The 18,610-nt window shown below is 52.8% G+C and overlaps 1 protein-coding gene across 1 annotated transcript; it reads right to left on the bottom strand.

Moving 5' to 3' along the window:
- Positions 1 to 404: 404 nt before the first annotated feature.
- On the bottom strand, positions 405 to 18,464 carry LOC135983236 (uncharacterized). Its single transcript, XM_065593937.1, has 2 exons — positions 18,338 to 18,464; positions 405 to 17,264 (listed from the first exon to the last, which is right to left on the bottom strand). Exon 2 carries the CDS (start codon positions 12,156 to 12,158, stop codon positions 11,037 to 11,039), a length of 1,122 nt encoding a protein of 373 aa, XP_065450009.1. The 5' UTR covers positions 12,159 to 17,264; positions 18,338 to 18,464; the 3' UTR covers positions 405 to 11,036.
- Positions 18,465 to 18,610: the final 146 nt, after the last annotated feature.

Genomic DNA, 18,610 nt, shown 5'->3' with positions numbered 1-18,610 from the left:
TGAGCATGTTGAAGGCAGTGCAGGAAATCCTGTTCTCCCAATGGCCCATGAAGGTAGGGGATGAACAGGGGGACTCAGATTCCCAGATTTCAAGGCCTAAAGGGACTACTATGCTAGACAGCCCACCCGCCCGCCATATGAACAGGCTGCAGAATTTCTTCCAGAAGCTGAATTAAAGCATTATCTTTCAAAGGGGTATCTAATTGTATCATAAAGATGCCAAGAGACAGACGTCCACCACCTCCCCGGTAAGCTGTTCCAATTTTAAGCCCCCCCCCCGCCCCGCCCCGGCCCGCCCCACCCAGAAATTGCTTCTTATTTCAAGGCTGAATTTCTCTAACTTCAATTTCCAGCCATCGGATCTTTACCCCCCAGAGACCAGCCACCCGGCCAGACACCTACACCCCCTCCTTACAGACTCCAGCTGTGGGGTGCCCCACGGTCCAAGCACCTGCACCACCCCCTTCTCCCCTCTGAGTCCAGGGATCCAGAGGGAGAAACAGCCTGATGCTGATCAGACCGGGCTTGTATGGAGTTTCCTGCAATGATTTCAGTATTGGGCTGTGCAGGGCTGACACTAAACAGGGTCTCCATCCCCGTCTGGCTGGGGGCGCCGCTCACTGTGGGGCCACGGCACACACGCTGCCTCCTTCCTTCAGGGAGTGCCAGGAACCCTCCAGCTTCCCCTACTCCAACCCCTGACAATATCCTCTATTTGCAAGCTGGGGAGCTGGGCTCTGCTGGGTCCAGCAGTCCCTAGTGGTGGCCGGCAGCTCTGCAGTGCCAGTTTTGTGAGGAAAAACTGAAATTCTGCACAGAACATTAATTCTGCGGCAATTTCTGCATTGCGCAGTGGGGCAGAATTTCCCCCGGGGCACTGTACACAGTGATCAAGTCACCTCTCCGCCTTCTCTTCGATACACTGGATAAGCTGAGCACTGTCAGTCTCACATTCTGCCACAGGCTTCCTGTGTGGTGTCACGGGGATCACTCACCACTAAAGCGGCGCTTCCTCCTGGCAGCTCTGGTCCGACACCCTCTTCCGCCATTTCACTCACTCTCGCCCTCTCTGGGACTCAGCTTGCTCCCGCTGACTTGCTCCTCCTGGCTTGGCCCTCCAGCTAGGTCATCACAATGGGGCTTATCACAGCCCCATTGGACACTTGTCTCAGCCAATCTTCTGCTCCGCTGTCCACTCTGTGCCACTTCCCCAGTGGCTGGTAGGGGAACCTGGGCCTACTCCGGATTCCAATCCAGGGACATTACAACCTGCAGCCAAGGTCTCACTGCCCCAAACCTCGCTGCTGTTCCCCTGGACTGTTTCCTACATCGCCTCTATCAGGCTCCTTCTCTGACACCTCTCTGGGTACGCCCTTCCCTCAGGGGCTGGATCCTCGGGCTTTTACTGTCCCCCCGGCTCCCTCCTTTCCCTCGCTAAGCCCAGAGCGTGACTGCAGGTCTTCTGTACTGCAGCCCCTTTCTCACTGCCGCTTTCCTGGCTTTGTACCAGCCCCGCCTGTTCCTTCTTATCTGGGCTCCAACATCAGTCACGGGTTGCTTAGGCCACCTAATTCCCCTCAGGTGCAGCATTATCTGATTCTCAGCCTCATTAACCCTTTCCAGGCTAGTGTGGGGGTGAACACCCCATCACCTGTGGACTTGGGCAAGTCACTTAGCCTCTCTGTTCCCCAGTTCCCCACGGGGGCTCTGAGGATGAATCCATTAAAGATCGTGAGGCGCTCAGACACCATGGCGATGGAGACCATTGACGTACCATAGATAGATAAACCCAGATTAGATTAGATGCCCATTAGACCGAATGAGCTAATCAGTGGTTCCAGTACTGTCCTCCTCCAGTTCCTTTGACTTCCAAAGAATGTGGCCAGAGCACAGACTTCAGGCTATTTCCCATTACATATAACACAGTAGAAATGAATATTTTCTCTGGATTGCGGCCATAAGATAAGCAAGTTCCGGCGTTGACTCCACAGCTAGCCCCAGGATAGGAAACAGTCTGCTAACCATCTTCTTTCCCCATCTCATCACTCTGCCGATGGCACCATAAAATCCACTTACCATCATTGGCGCCTGATAAATGATGCAGCTGGGACTTGATTAGGGATGGCATCAGTAATGAATTAACATACAGCTTGCCTATAGGCAACAAGCCCATTAAAACAGCCTCCTTGTGTAACACCAACAGAGCCCGGTCGTTGGCAGGTGGGATCGAACCTGGGACCTCAGGGCACGAGCCTGTACTGCATGAGCTTCAAGCCATGGGGCTCTTAACCGAGGCTGTAAAACAGACTCAATCTCTCTCTAAATGGTCTCGGTGCCAGTAGATGGGACAGAACCCCACACCCAGGAGGTGTGTGGGTTACATCTGGCTTTACCGTGTCTGCCTAGACACTAGAGTTTGCTGCTATGCAATTCCAGCTTTGTAGCTCCTGGACTGATTCCTTCTTGTGCTAGGGCTGCTGCTGGATGACGTGAGCCACATGCCACGACAGTGTCTGAATCATTACTGCTTTGAACAAGGCTTAATTTTACAGCAATTGACAAACAACATTGCCGAGCCAGTCCGTGTGCTCCCCTAGACTCTCCACTGATTCTCCAGACAGGCACAGTTAAGAAACACAGCTGGCCACCAGACTGCACCACCCTCCTGTCAGACTTGGCCACTATAAGCCACGCATGTGGGATTTGGTCACTGCAATTCTCTGAACCTAGAAAGGAAATCACTGACCTTTAAAGTGCTCCAGAACAGAGTGGGGTCCTCTCTCTTTTCTGGATCCTGGTTAAAGATCAGGGCTCATTCGAGATTTCAGCTTCAAACTTCACCCAGCCCTCCATGGGGCTGGCCCACGGTCCCCTATGTTGTTAGGGACCATGGCAGCAGAAAGAATTGCCTGTGGATATAATCAATATAGCTTTCTTGGGACAGTGAAATAGTTAATTACCTTCCACTAAATGCTTTCTTTCATTTCCTTCTCCCTGAAACAGGAGGCATGTGTGCTGTCTGTGAGCATCATCTAGGGAATTTCAGACTGAAAAGGCAAACTTCACCCGCTCACCTCACATACTGAGTTTCAGGACTGCGTCCGTTTAACCTGTTATGGTAGGTGTCACCCAGGGGTGCAGTTACATATATTCTTTCTTTGTGTGAGAGCAGAGGGCAATCTCGGAAGAAGCGCTGCGTTGGTGTTAGTTTTGTGATGTTGTATCATTAAGGGGGAGGTGTTGCAAGCAGCAGGGGAGTTTGCGCTCTGCCGTCATCTCTCTATCTAGAGCCAGTTTTGGAGGCAGAGATGCTCCCTGGGAACCCAGGCATTGGTGTCTGGGCTGGGATCATGTGTGCTGTTTGTGACCATCTCTGTTCCAGGACCGGTAAATAAAACAAGTTACATTAAGAATATAGCCAGACTCCTCATCACTGATTTCACCTCCAATGAGAAGCCGACCTATGGGGCTCCAACCTCTGTTGCCACACGGCAAAGGGGCGACAATACGAATCAGTTATTTACATTGTCCTAGATGGCACCCTGTTCCTATGCAGCCACGCAAGAGAAAAAGGTGCATCCCACTCCAGCTGCCACCCGGCTACATAGGAAATACCCAGATCTTGGGCCAGGACATGGGTTGCGTACCCCATACTCCTGCCATCCAAGGAAGTGGGTAAGAAGAGGGATGCAAGGGGCAGGGAGTGGGGAGCAGGCAGAGCTGTACCAGAAGGGACCGTACATCAGAGAGGTGTCTGGTGCTCCTCCCCAGAAGGCAGAACTGCAGGCTGTCCCATGCTCAGGGCTGAGCCTAACGGCCCCATTGGGCCCTTTGTACGCTTTAGAAAAAAAAAATCCCACAAGCACAGGCTTGGGATCAGCTTTCCCAGGCACATCTTCAGGGCGCGGCCCTCAACAGGACCGACTCTGTGGTGGTCTAGCCCTGGCAGCATGGCTACCCCTCCCTTCCCCACTGAAGCGGACAGGGGGCCGGATCACGCCCACCTCCCTCACTCACCAGCCCACGCGAAGGCCGTTGCTGAGCACAGAACGTTCCGCCACAACGTTCGGCACGAGCCGAACACCGGCAGCCTCCGCCTGGCCTGGCCTGCAGGCACGACAGCGTGAGGCACCTACCGCCCGGGACACAGAGCCGGCCTGGAAAGCCTCCAGAGCAGGTGGTGCCAGCATCGGAGGTAGCTAGGCCAGGCCCGATCGGAGAGCCATTGATTGAACGCCTCTCTTATAGCCACTGCTCCTGTAACGGCTCGCCCTCGCCAGAGCTCAGTGATTTGCCGCTCAGTGATCGCGCTGCCCCTCGGAGCTGAACGCCCCCAGGGGCGCTGTGGCGGGAGCACAGAGGCACCACGTGTTATACCCAGCCACTTGCCCCAGCTTGGATGGACACAGGCCAGTCTCCACCTACCTACGTGGGTGGCACTTTCACCACCCTGTGCTGGATTGTGCTCAGTGAGAATATGGGGCCTTTACTTCCCCTCCCCCCTTTGCTTTAGCCCTGCAGCGTAGCCCGCAGCCTGGCCCCCACACTGTTTTTACGCGGCGAGACTGGAGAAAAGGTCAAGCTGAATTATGAAACCCCGGGGCTGTGTTATGATTAAAGGGTAAACGTTGTCTCTGGAGCGTGTCCCTGGTGGAGCCGACGCCTCTGCTCTGTCTCTGGGAACGTCCAGCAGCCTGGTACCGGCAGGTTGTAAAGCACACGCCGGCACATCAGCACTGCTTTGGCAAGAGAGCGGCAGGGAATTTAATCCACCCAGGGCCCTGAGACGGCTGGTGGAATGAATGTTCAGTTTCACAAGGACGCTGATAAAAAAAACGACTTAAAAATGGGCTGATACGGCGGCATACCTAGAGCCTTATAAACGCCTGTGAGAAAAGCCCATTAAACAGAGAAAGTCCATGAGCCGCGGGGTGCAGAAACGCAGGCCCGGCCGGCCGGCTGGGATGAATATATTGCACTGGGAGCCTCTGCAACCCTATGAGCCGTGCTGTGGCTAGGGTTGCCAACCCTCCAGGATTGTCCTGGAGTCTCCAGGAATGAAAGATTGGGCTGCATTAGTAGGAGCATTGCCAGCAGATTGAAGGAAGTGATTATTCCCCTCTATTCGGCACTGGTGAGGCCACACTTGGAGTATTGTGTCCAGTTTTGGGCCCCCCACTACAGAAGGGATGTGGACAAATTGGAGAGAGTCCAGCAAAGGGCAACAAAAATTATTAGGGGGCTGGGGCACATGATTTACGGGGAGAGGCTGAGGGAATTGGGCTTATTTAGTCTGCAGAAGAGAAGAGTGAGGGGGGATTTGATAGCAGCCTTCAACTACCTGAAGGGGGGTTCCAAAGAAGATGGAGCTCGGCTGTTCTCAGTGGTGGCAGATGACAGAACAAGGAGTAATGGTCTCAAGTTGCAGTGGGGGAGGTCTAGGCTGGATATTAGGAAACACTATTTCACTAGGAGGGTGGTGAAGCACTGGAATGGGTTACCTAGGGAGGTGGTGGAATCTCCTTCCTTAGAGGTTTTTAAGGCCCGGCTTGACAAAGCCCTGGCTGGGATGATTTAGTTGGGGTTGGTCCTGCTTTGAGCAGGGGGTTGGACTAGATGACCTCCTGAGGTCTCTTCCAACCCTAACCTTCTATGATTTTGTTTTGTGATGAAACCTCCAGGAATACGTCCAGCCAGCGCTGGCCACCCTAGCTGTGGCAGCATCTCTCCTGCTCCGCCACAGGGAAGGCTGGGAGACATTGTGTCTGAGGGCCGTGCGATGCGTCATGGAGGCCCTTGGTAACAGGTGAGGTAAGCCTGGCATGATGAGGAGGATCCAAAGAGAAGCAAGACTTTCGGCAGCACCCTCGAACGAGGCATGAAGTGTGTGTGTCTGGGTGGTGGAATCACATCCTGACCCCAGCGCCTGTTCTCACCTGCTCCCAGGGGTTAAGGAAGGGCGTGGGGAGGAGCCAGATGTCCCCAGAAGGGGAAGTAGGGCCAGATTCCGTCCCCTTGGGGCTGTCATAGGAACACGGGAACTGCCAGACTCCCTCAGACCTGAGGTCCGTCTAGTCCAGCGTCCTGCCTCTGAACGTGGCTGGCACCAGGGCCGTTATTTGCTGGGGGGTGGTAGGGGCAGTTGCTCCCCCAACCTTGGTGTGTCGCCCCTTCGACTTTTCATAGCTCCTCACGTCTCCCCCAGGCCTGCGTGTGCTGCTGGGGGGGGTGGGCTGGGTCAGGGCTGCTAATCGCCACATTGTCAGCAGCATCCCTCTGCCCACCAGCCAGCCAGGAAGCAGCAGTGGCAGCTTGGGCTGGAGCTGAGGCTGGAGTGAGACAGTCCCACCCCCTATCCTTGGGCCGGTCACTGGTAAGACAGCCCCCCCCTCACACCCCCTACTCCTCGGGATAGGACCAGCCTGCCAGCTCCCTGCCCCCTGCCTAGGATGGGAGTGGCCCACTAACCCCCCATGAGGAGCCGTGGCCTCGATGGGGAGGCGGGAGTGGCGATGATGACACAACTTTGCCCACCCCAAAATTTTTCTGGAATGATGCCCTGGCTGGCACCAGATGCTTTAGATCAGTGGTTTTCAAACTTTTTTTCTGGAGACCCAGTTGAAGAAAATTGTTGATGCCCGTGACCCAGTGGAGCTGGGAATGAGGGTTTTGGGGTGTGGGAGGGTCTCAGGGCTGGGGCAGGGGGCTGGAGTGCAGGAGGCGGTCAGGGCTGTGGACTGGGAGTGCAGGCTATGGGGTGGAGCCAGGGATGAGGGGTTTGGGGTACAGGAAGGGGTTCCGGGTTTGGAGGGGCCCAGGGCTAGGGCAGGGGGTTGGGATGTGAGAGGGGGTCAGGGCTCTGGGCTGGGGATGAGGGATTTGGGGTGCAGGAGGGGGTTCCAGGTTTGGGGGGGCTCATGACTGGGTCAGGGGATTGGGACACAGGGTGGGGCACAGGCTTACTTGCAGCGGCTCCCGGTCAGAAGCATAGCGGGGGTGCTAAGGCAGGCTTCCTGCCTGTCCTGGCACTGCGGACTGCGCTGCGCCCCATAAGCAGCCAGCAGCAGGTCCGGCTCCTAGGCGGAGGCGTGCAAGTGGCTCCACGTGACTCTTGCCTGCAGGCACTGCGCACCCCCGTTCCTATTGGCCGGTTGCCAGCCAATGGGAGTGCGGAGCCAGAGCTCGGGCGGGAGCAGCGCACGGAGCCCCATGGCCCCCCTGCCTAGAAGCCGGACCCGCTGCTGGCCGCTTCCTGAGTATAACACAGTGTCGAAAAGGTGGGAACTAGCAGCATGCCGTAGCCAGGCAGCACCGCCAACGGGACTTTTAACGTCCCAGTCAGCAGTGCTGACCAGAGCAAGGCGACTGAGCGCCTTGCATGCCGCGACCCAGTAGTGGGTCGTGACCCATGGTTGGAAAAACCCTGCTTTAGAGGAAGGCGTGAGAACTAAGCCGGTTGGGAGATTTTTAAATGAAACTTTTTTTTTTTTGGTCAGAAAATGCCAATTCTTCAAAACCAAACAAGTTCATGGGAAAGGGTTGGTTTCCATGAAGGGGGCGAGGGGGAACGCTGACGCTGTCTAAACATCCCATTCTGACATTCTCTGAATGAAGAGTTCCAGTTTGGGGATTGACACAACTCTTCATTTTAAAATGTAAGTGGATTTAGAATGTTAAAAACTATAAAAAATAGATACACAATAAAAAGGATGAAATCAAAAAGAAACATTTAGAAATTATCAAAACGTTTCCAGTGACCTGATCTGAATTTTTTTTTTCATATTTTCAGTTTGCGAATATTTTAAAGATTTCAATTTTTCATCCTGATCCGGGATGGGAAAGTTTTTAGGACAGTTTGACAATTCTCCTGGAGCGTGAAAAACGGTTTCCAGCCCGTGTCTCGTAAGAACTCTGCAGCAGCAGATATGGATAATCTGCCCCCTATCCTGGCCTCCTGTAGTTAGAGATAGAGATCGGCATGAACCCTGAAAGACAAGGTTTAATAGCCCTTACAAAATGTTGTTCTTGTTAAACTATTCTTGTTATTCTTGTAAATCCTTTTTAGAATCCTGTTAATGGCAAAAGGATATCACAACATCTATACCCCTTTAATTCAATTCAACCGAAGGAAAAGAACCTACTCAGTAGGACAATCCATCTGCTCTTCAGCAACGGGAAATATATGGGACTGTAATGGGGTGCACTCACCTCTCGTGAGCGTCCCCTGGTCGATTGTGGGTGTGCCTATAGTTTTTTCTCAATTTCTTCCGCTCACAGTGCCCCCTGTTGGTTGCTGCAGTTGCCAAGCAGGTCTTCGGTGACTGAGCCCTCACACTCTGTCCGTGTGTGAAACAAACAAACCCCTTCCCGGGTCCACAATCCAAAATGTCCTTCAGCCCTCCCTGGGCTCAGTCTGTAACCAGTCCAACAAGGCCCATCACGGTACCCTCGCTTCCTCCGGCTAAGTTGCAAGGTTCCTACTCTGCAACTGAGCACCACCCCAAAGGCTTCTTTCCTGGGGACTCCTTGTCTCTACTTCGTCCTCAGTTACCCCAACCTTCCTGCTGAGCCCTCTTAGACTCAACTCACTGACCACAGCTCCCCGCTGACTCAGTCCCAGTGCAGCCCCCTTCCCTGGGGTGCCATAGTTCTAATTCTCTTCCTTGGGGTGCAGCCACTTCCCCCAGTGGCTGGTGGGAGCCAGGGCCGGCTCCAGGCACCAGCCCACCAAGCTTGTGCTTGGGGCGGCACCTGGAGAGGGGCGGCACGGTGCTCCAGCCGCCGGGGAGAGCGGAGCCCCGGCTGGGCTCTCCGGCCTCCCCCTGGCACTCTGGCCACCGGGGAGAGCGGAGCCCCGGCCGGGCTCTCCGCCCTCCTCCCGGGGCTCCGGCCGCCAGCGGAGCCGCGGCAGGCTCGCCGCCCTCCCCCCGGCACTCTGGCCGGTTGGGGAGAGCGGACTGCGGCCGGGCTCGGTGCCCTCCCCTGCCGCGCTGGGGGGGGGGGGGGCGGCGGCGGGAGGCTTTTTTGTCTGGGGCGGCAAAAAAGCCAGAGCCGGCCCTGGTGGGAGCGGGGGACTTGATCCCACCCACTGGTCTGGGTCCCAACCCAGGGACCCTTTAAGTAAAGCAGTCTTGTGCTACATCCCTTTACTAATTGCTGCTTTACGTTTCCCTGGGTCACTTCCCGGTAGCCCGTCTTAGTTGAGTGTGGCAGCCAGCCAGAAGCTATTCTCTTGCTCACCCAGTCCCTGCCAGCAACTGATCTGTCCAACCCTTTTAGCCCCTGGAGCCAACCAGGAGTACCTCTTGCTCCCCCAGTCCCTGCCAGTAGACAGATCTCACAATGGCCCTGCAGCTCCTTTTATATGGCCTGCTGAGCCCTGATTGGCTGCTGCCTGCAGAGTCTCTCATTGGCTGCTTCCCCTGCAGCCACACTAGCCCACTTGAAGGCCCTCTCTACTGCTCCTTTCCTGGGATGGGTGTGGCAGGACCTGGAGGCCTCCAGCAGGGGGCCTCTGGGCCTAGTCCACCCCATCACTGGGACATAAGGCTGCCTGGTGAGGACTCTGTTAAGAACTGGCAAAGATAATCTCTGCTTCCTTAGCTCAGGGCATCAGCCCTCCTATCGTCAAAGTAATTTCGCCATCTCAGGGACTTTGGACTCCTCCTTTCTTTCAGCTCTGGCTGGCCTGAGGATCGCAAGATGCAGATTCCATCTTGATAACCCATGCCTGTGTCTCCTCATTGCAGATCTTTTGCAACATACTGTAGCAGCAGGGGCTAACCTGATAGCTGCTCTGGGCCTCCCACTGGTGCAATATGGGGCTGCTCACCGTTTACATAGGGCAGAATTAGAGACCGTAACATCCCTGTGCACCACACTCTGCCCTTGCTGCCAGTTCCCTTCCAAGTGAAATTCAGGGTGTGGGTCATCATCTCCTGCTATCTCGGAGGCCAGCCCCTCGATAGCCATAGTGCAACTGGAGACAAGGTTCTCTAAACAACAGGCCCTGACCCTGGAAGTTGACCTGCCAGAAATTGTCCAAACTGTAAGATAACTCTTCATTTCGTCTTCCTGGTAGCATCAGTCACTGGATTCCCCAGGTATTTAGAGCCGGAGCTTCACAGAAGCAATTGTGCATGCAAAGATATGGGCACAAATGCATGCCTATTTGTGTATGTAATTGTGATTGCCTGCGCAAATTTGGTATTTACATGTGCAAATGGCCAGTTATACGAATAAGAAGAGTGCTGCTGCTGATCAAGGAGCAGAAAGCTCCTTGTTCTACTTAGTGTTTAAAAAAATCGCAGTCAATCTCCAACCATAGCTGTAACAGTCCAGCTAAGTTTTTGGTCCTAGTATTTTCTACTGTGAGATCCACAAGGGTTTGCAGCATAATTCAGAGGGGTAGCCGTGTTAGTCTGTATTAGCAAAAACAACGAGGTCCTATGATGATGTCCCTTGAATAGATAAGCGGACAGAGTTGGAAACGGGGTTTGTTGCAGGGATAGGTTCCCGGGTTAGTGTTTTTGTTGTGTGGTGTGTAGTTGCTGGTGAGTATTTGTTTTAGCTTGGGGGGCTGTCTGTAAGCGAGGACTGGTACCTCCTATCTTTTCATGTGTTGTATATTTATACCTGCTACTGTATTTTCCACTTCATGCATCTGATGAAATGGGTTATATTCCCATGAAAGCTTGTGCCCAAATAAATTTGTTAGTCTCTAAGGTGCCACAAGGACTCCTCATTGTTTTTGCAGCATAAATGTTACCCAGTAGATGGCGTAGCATCTCCGTGAATGTTCAACAGCTCTGGGTTCTTGTAATAACATTTCACCGACTTTCACTTGCTAGAAGCATATCTATTAGCACTCAAGTGTCATGTAAAAAGCAACAGAGGGTCCTGTGGCACGTTTAAGACTAACAGAAGTTTTGGGAGCATAAGCTTTCATGGGTAAGAACCTCACTTCTTCAGATGCAAGTAATGGAAATTTCCAAAGGCAGGTATAAATCAGTATGGAGATAACGAGGTTAGTTCAATCAGGGAGGGTGAGGTGCTCTGCTAGCAGTTGAGGTGTGAACACCAAGGGAGGAGAAACTGCTTCTGTAGTTGGATAGCCATTCACAGTCTTTGTTTAATCCTGATCTGATGGTGTCAAATTTGCAAATGAACTGGAGCTCAGCAGTTTCTCTTTGGAGTCTGGTCCTGACGTTTTTTTGCTGTAAGATGGCTACCTTTATATCTGCTATTGTGTGGCCAGGGAGGTTGAAGTGTTCTCCTACAGGTTTTTGTATATTGCCATTCCTGATATCTGACTTGTGTCCATTTATCCTCTTGCGTAGTGACTGTCCAGTTTGGCCAATGTACATAGCAGAGGGGCATTGCTGGCATATGATGGCATATATAACATTGGTGGACATGCAGGTGAATGAGCCGGTGATGTTGTAGCTGATCTGGTTAGGTCCTGTGATGGTGTTGCTGGTGTAGATATGTGGGCAGAGTTGGCATCGAGGTTTGTTGCATGGGTTGGTTCCTGAGTTAGAGTTGTTATGGTGCGGTGCGTGGTTGCTAGTGAGAACATGCTTTAGGTTGGTGGGTTGTCTGTGGGCGAGGACTGGCCTGCCTCCCAGGGTCTGTGAAAGTGAGGGATCATTGTCCAGGATGGATTGTAGATCACTGATGATGCGTTGGAGAGGTTTAAGCTGAGGACTGTAGGTGATGGCCAGTGGAGTTCTGTTGGTTTCTTTTTTGGGCCTGTCTTGTAGCAGGAGGCTTCTGGGTACACGTCTGGCACTGTTGATTTGTTTCTTTATTTCCTTGTGTGGGTATCGTAGTTTTGAGAATGCTTGGTGAAGATCTTGTAGGTGTTGGTCTCTGTCTGAGGGGTTGGAGCAGATGCGATTGTACCTCAGTGCTTGGCTGTAGACGATGGATCGTGTGGTGTGACCGGGGTGGAAGCTGGAGGCATGAAGGTAGGCGTAGCGGTCGGTGGGTTTTCGGTATAGGGTGGTGTTAATGTGGCCATCGCTTATTTGTACGGTGGTGTCTAGGAAGTGTAGATTGGTCCAGGCTGAGGTTGATGGTGGGGTGGGAGCTGTTGAAATCATGGTGGAATTCTTCCAGGGTCTCCTTCCCATGGGTCCAGATGATGAAGATGTCATCAATGTAGCGTAGGTAGAGAAGGGGCGTGAGTGGACGAGAGCTGAGGAAGCGTTGTTCTAGGTCAGCCATAAAAATGTTGGCATATTGTGGGGCCATGCGGGTGCCCATAGCGGTGCCACTGGTCTGGAGGTATATATTGTCACCAAATTTGAAATAATTGTGCATGAGGATAAAGTCACAGAGCTCAGCAATAAGTTGTGCTGTGTCATCATCAGGGATACTGTTCCTGACAGCTTGTATTCCATCTGTGTGTGGGATGTTTGTGAAGAGAGCCTCGACATCCATGGTGGCTAGGATGGTGTTTTCTGGGAGGTCACCAATGCATTGTAGTTTTCTCAGGAAATCAGTGGTGTCACAGAGATAGCTGGGAGTGCTGGTGGCGTAGGGTCTGAGTAGGGAGTCAACATATCCAGACAGTCCTTCAGTGAGAGTGCCAATGCCCGAGATGATGGGGCGTCCAGGATTTCCAGGTTTGTGGATCTTAGGTAGTAGATAGAATAACCCCGGTCGGGGCTCTAAGGGTATGTTGATTTGTTCCTGTGTTAGTGTAGGGAGTGTCCTGAGTAGATGGTGCAGTTTCTTGGTGTATTCCTCAGTGGGATCTGAGGAAAGTGGCCTGTAGAATTTGGTATTGGAGAGTTGTCTGGCAGCCTCCTTCTGGTAGTCAGACCTGTTCATGATGACAACAGCACCTCCTTTATCAGCCTCTTTGAGATAATGTCAGTGTCAGATAATAAGTGTCATGTAGGAGCCAGAGCGCAGGGTTTTCAAAAGGATAATGTATACCTCAGACCAAAATATTGGAGAATTTGATGCTTTCACCGACTGGTTCTCAAGCTGTTCCCCATAAGCCGGTCCTTTTTAAGACATTAAGACACTCAGCTGCCTCTGCCCCAACCTCCCAGTCCTGCGTCCGCACCGTGCCTTGCCCACCCTGGGCTAGGCTGAGAGTTTCTCCTCCGCTCTGCGTAGGTCCAGGAGGAACTCCGGAGAGGAATTGTGACTCACAGAGATGCCTGAGTCATTGTTCCTGCTAAGCGCCTGTGCTGCACGGGGCTGCGGGGAACTGCGTGCTGTGTCAGCTCAATACCAGCGCAGTCCCAGCAGCTCCCCGGACTCCTTACCCCACGCCCCAAACTCGCTTATGGGTGAAGTTTGTGGGGTGGGGGAAGCACTGGACATGCAGGCCCTGTTGTCTCCCTATGTCTGGACCCAAGATCCGGGTAGGTCTCTGCAGCTCCTGTAACCTGCACCCTCTGTGCAGCGCCCAATCTCGCCCCGACAACGTCCTAGTAGGGGAGGAGTAAGAAGCCAGGATGCAGTAAAGCTGCCCGTGATGGCTTGGGTGTGGCAGCTTGGTTCTACCCCTGCTATTTTTAAATCTGGGCGGGGTATTTCCTGCGCAGGCTGGTGACAGCATGAGGGCAAGACTGCTGGGTACGGTTATGCACAGAGCCACCTTACATCAGCCCGGCTAAAGAACATGCTGGGCTGGGCTGAGGACCCTCTGCTTCTGGTCTCCCTTCCTCCAATCTCCTCAGCCCTCACTTTCCAGGAGCCCAAGCAGTTTGGTTCTGTCCTTTCCTTTGTCTGGCTGGCAACACTAGCGCCATCCACCAGTGCAATCCCCAGTGTACCCAAAGCGGCACAGGGCCACCAGGGGCACGTCTACACTGCGCTGTCTGTGGGATCCAGGCTTGTGGACTCAGTGTTTCCAAGCCCATGCTGCATTGTGAGCCTGGGCTTACAATCCCTGGACCCGGGTCCCCCAGCCATGCTAACGTGTCCATACTGCACTACGCAGACCTTCTGATTCGGAGCTGTGGCTTGAGCTGCATCCACATGGCAAAGCGACAGGGTTTGGACCCGAGTCACAGTGGGATCCAGGCTCTAATCCACCCCCATTGCAGGGCCCTAGGACCGGGTCCTGAGTTTTTGCTGACCCGAGTCAGACTGATTTGTATGTGGACAGAACGTTGGCTTGGGCTCAAACCTGAGTCTTTTCCTGGTCTTAATATGCAGTGTAGACACCCAAGGAAACTCATGCGCCACTGAAAGGCCCATGCGGGTGTGCACACAGCAGTGCCACCTCTCTATCCAGCTAAGTTTGGTGCTTATATGGCCCACGCACTGTGGATCGGAGCGCCTCACAGTCTGTGATGTAGCTCTCTTCACACCACCTCTGTGAGGCAGGGAAGTGCCATTATCCCAACTGAAATCATGGAAGTTAGGAGCCTAAATACCTTTGAGGATCTGGGCCTAACTGCCTTAGGAGCCTCCCATTTAACTGAACGTAGAGACCTAGGCCCGTAAGTGCCAAAGTCACTTTGGAAAATGGGATTTAGGAACCTAAGTCATTTACATCTACACTGGGGGAAATAAACTCAGGCAGCAAGTAAACCGCCGGGTAAATATTCCAGCTTGGACTGGAGCTTGGGCTCTGAAACCCACTCCCCACCCTGGCTTCAGAGCCGGAGCTCCAGCATCTCTACCCAACTATTTCTAGTGCCATGGCACGAGCCCACGTCTGCAGACCCAAGCTGCTGCAGGGGCAGTCCTCACTGTAGACCTATCCTTAGACCCGTCTGAAAACGTTCCCCAGAGGGTCGATTCGTTCTCCGGGGATGCCGCTGGGCGCTGGAGTCTCTTGAAAAACTGGCCTTAAACTTTTATTTGGATTCTTAAATGCAAAAGCAAGACAAGAAAAGGAGCCGCTGCCTGAAGTCTGCTGAACAGAATGATTCAGGAGGGAATTCCAGTGAACTGCTTCCCCAGGGTGTGGCTCTAGACATCCTTATTGACTTAAGGGTTGTTCGAGAATTGTCTCTCAGGCTGTTTTTCATCCAGCGGAGTCCACATTGTCTTTTGTTATGTCCTAAAAGAAACACAACAGTCTACCCAGCACAGAAAAGGGAAAGAGGCCATTTTTGCAGCAGTATTCTTTGCATGCGGATGTGGTCGCCTTATCTCAAAAAAGACATATTGGCATTGGAAAAAGTTCAGAAAAGAGCAACAAATATGATTAGGGGTATGGAGCGGCTGCCGTATGGGGAGAGATTGATAAGACTGGGACTTTTCAGCTTGGAAAAGAGACGACTAAGGGGGGATATGATGGAGGTCTATAAAAGCATGACTGGTGAGGAGAAAATAAATAAGGAGGTGTTATTTACTCCTTCTCACAACACAAGAACTAGGGGCCACCCAATGAAATTAATAAGCAGCAAGTTTAAAACAAACCAAAGGAAGTATTTTTTCACACAACGCACAGTCAACCTGTGGAACTCCTTGCCAGAGGATGTTGTGAAGGCCAAGATTATAACAGGGTTCAAAAAAGAACGAGATACATTCATGGAGGATAGGTCCATCAATGACTATTAGCCAGGATGGGCAGGGATGGTGTCCCTAGCCTCTGTTTGCCAGAAGCTGGGAATGGGCGACAGGGGATGGATCACTTGATGATTCCCTGTTCTGTTCATTTCCTTTGGGGCACCGGGCATTGGCCACTGTCGGCAGACAGGATACTGGGCTAGATGGACCTTTGGTCTGACCCAGTGTGGCCGTTCTCATTGACACATCCAGGCACTAGCTTTGGGTCTGCAGTTGGACAATTGCACTGCAAATCACTCCATATGCAGAACTGCTGCGGGAGTTATTCGCACCCCAGAAAAGTACAGGTGCAAAAAGAAGTGAGGCAGAAAAGTCAGCTCTTTAAACACTTCATCGAACCAGATTTTTATAAAAGCTCCGCGGCTGCGGTCGGCCCTGATCGTCAAACGTGCCCAGCACACTGGGTGCGTGCTAGATGCTGAGGGCTTTTGGAAATTTGGCTACTTAGGTGCGTAAGGGAGAAAATCTGGCCCACGCTGAGCCTGAGAGTTACTGGAAATCTGAGCCATTTGCTATTGGCCCAGCTTTCTTTGCCACGACCCCGGCTTATCTGTGAACAGTCACTCGAGACACAAGCACAATCAGCAAATCAGTTCGGACATTCTCTGCCTCTCCTGCGTTGAGGGATCTGATGTAAAAAGCCAGCTGGCATCAGAGAGGAACGTCTGACAACCACTGCATGCAGACACGCTGCTTCTTCTACAGCGGCCGTCCTCTGCATGTACCTATAGCCTGTGTAATTAACCCGGAGACGGACCCTTTAAACAGATGGCCCCTTAACTCCTGCACTGAGTCCCTAGCTGAAATCCACCGCACTCTGCCAGAGGGAGGGGCCGCGTATGCATGTTTGTGGGATTGGTCCGTGGGGACTTCCAGGAAATAACTTTTCTTCTGTCAAATAACTCTGCTTGTTCCACCAGCTCCCCCAATGACATCATACCAGCATCCTCACAATTTCCACAGCAACCAGCTACAAGGCTACCAACGCCCATGGGCCGAGCCAACCTGTGCTCAACACAGAACCTCAGTGGGGAGGGAGAAGGCAAAAGGTCATTTCCCCCCCGCTTTTGTGGCTGCCTGATTTGGGGGCCTGCCAGGGGCTGGCTTGGTCCCCGACATAAGTTAGAGCAGCCCCAGAGCTGGGGGAACTCCCAGCTGACCAGCCGGGCCTGCTTTATGGGTATTTCATGCATAGATGCTATTGCAGAACAGAGAATCAGACTGATGGTTTCAAGCAGGGAATAAGAATCAGGAATGGGCAAATTCCTACTGACCTAGTCTCCACTCAGCCCAGCATGCAGCAATAAGACGAGCTATGCGGACGCCAACTCTCATTGGGGTCGATAGGAGTTAGGTGACTGAATGCATCTGCAGATCTGGACCTATAGTCCTACATCAAATAGCAGCAGATCTCGGTTTTTACAATGGCAGGTGCACAACTGGCCGCACGTGGCTTGGTAAGCAAACTAACCGTGTGCGGCTGTCTCGGGGGACGGGCTCCCCTTGACGGAACACACCAACCCTCCGTTCTGAGGTGCAAACTTACCAGCTTTACAGACCATGTCTGCGCTGCCCAAGGCTTCACACCGCACAGGTTGACCTCTCAAATCCCCTGCATGTACTGGCCCCTGGAAAACCTGATGGGTTCTTTGGGGGCAGCTCCTCTGCAGTTGCTCCAAAGACCTGGTCAGGAATACGGACAGGATCTGCCCAGGGCCCTGCAGGGGGAAATGCATTTTCTTTAAGGGTCCAATCCAAGAAGAAGGGCACCTGGCTGGAATGATCTCTTTCCTTCATTCCTTTGGCTAGTTGCTGAGTTATTTAGCTCAAATTTGTTTAGCCTTTAAAACAATTAACATGCACCCACCCCTCGGCACAGTTGAGCACAGATCAGCAAGACAGAGCACAGGGTGGCCAGACCGAGGACGTGCGTGCATTGGCAGTGGTAATTGAGGAAGGTTACCGAGGTCTCTGCTTGCACAATGCTATTTTAGCTCTCGGGAAGAAGCTTGTTGTCTTCAGATGTTTATTACAGATCTCCACCCTGCCTTGTCTTGCCTTTCCTGCCGCTCAGCTGTCTTGCTTCCTTTTCTCTACTCTCAACAGGATCATGCCAGAAACCACATGGCACAGACCTCCCTCACTCCTGCTTCAGAGGCTGCAGGGCCATGGGGCCAGACCCTACTTCCACTGAACTCCATGTGGGGATTTTCAGGAAGCTTCCAGAGAAGCAAGAAGGCAGCGTCTCCCCAGCTTGCTGAGGGCTCACGGCCTCCCCACAGGCTCTTTTAGGCAGTTTTAGTGTCCAACCTGAAGTCCAATCAACACAAACAGTTCCTCAGCTCTCCCTGGGGTACAGCTCCCAGGGGCTTTCCCCCGTGTAGCGCTCAGGTTCCCTCTGCCTCCCCTCCCCAGGGACTCTGGCCCCTCACGTCCTAGCTCTCCAAGGCAGAGGGAGCCCCAGGTCCCTTCTCTCTGCCCTTTGTCTGCCTGGGGCTCAGCCTAACTCACCAAGGCTCCCAACCCCTCACCAGCTCGCTCCTTCTTGAAACCCAAGTGCCCTCTTTCAAAGCTCAGCTGGGGTCCGCTGGCCAGTCACAGGTGCACTGAGCCTGCTCCCCCTTGAAGGACCAGTGTCACGGCCTACAACTAAGTACACACACGAGCATGTGCCTGGCTGGTTTGTGCAGGAACATTCACAGCAGTGGAGGGAGAGCTTCCCAGCTCCGTAACTCTGCAGCAGATGGTTAACAATAACATTATCATTCTTTTAGTCAGCATCCCCACTTACCATAGTGCAACAGTTCCAAAGAAGGCAACGCAGTAGCAATGCTTTGGGAAATATCCTTGAGGCTTTCCATTCCTGGAAAGAGGCATTTCCACGCCATCATACATCTTGAATCCAATGGGAATTGCATTCACTTCTAAATAATAGACAAATGCTTTAAAGATTCCAGACACAGAGGATTTCCTGTGATAAGGCTTACACACATACTACTCGGATGTTACAGAGTTTGTCTAATCGGACAAGACCGTTAGCAGTTTGCAGTCTTTATCCACTTAC

Source organism: Chrysemys picta, chromosome 4 (assembly GCF_011386835.1).
Source record: "Chrysemys picta bellii isolate R12L10 chromosome 4, ASM1138683v2, whole genome shotgun sequence".
In the NCBI taxonomy this organism is placed as follows: domain Eukaryota; kingdom Metazoa; phylum Chordata; order Testudines; family Emydidae; genus Chrysemys; species Chrysemys picta.
The sequence above is the reverse complement of the archived record's forward strand: the minus strand, read 5'-3'. Positions and strand labels throughout refer to the sequence as shown.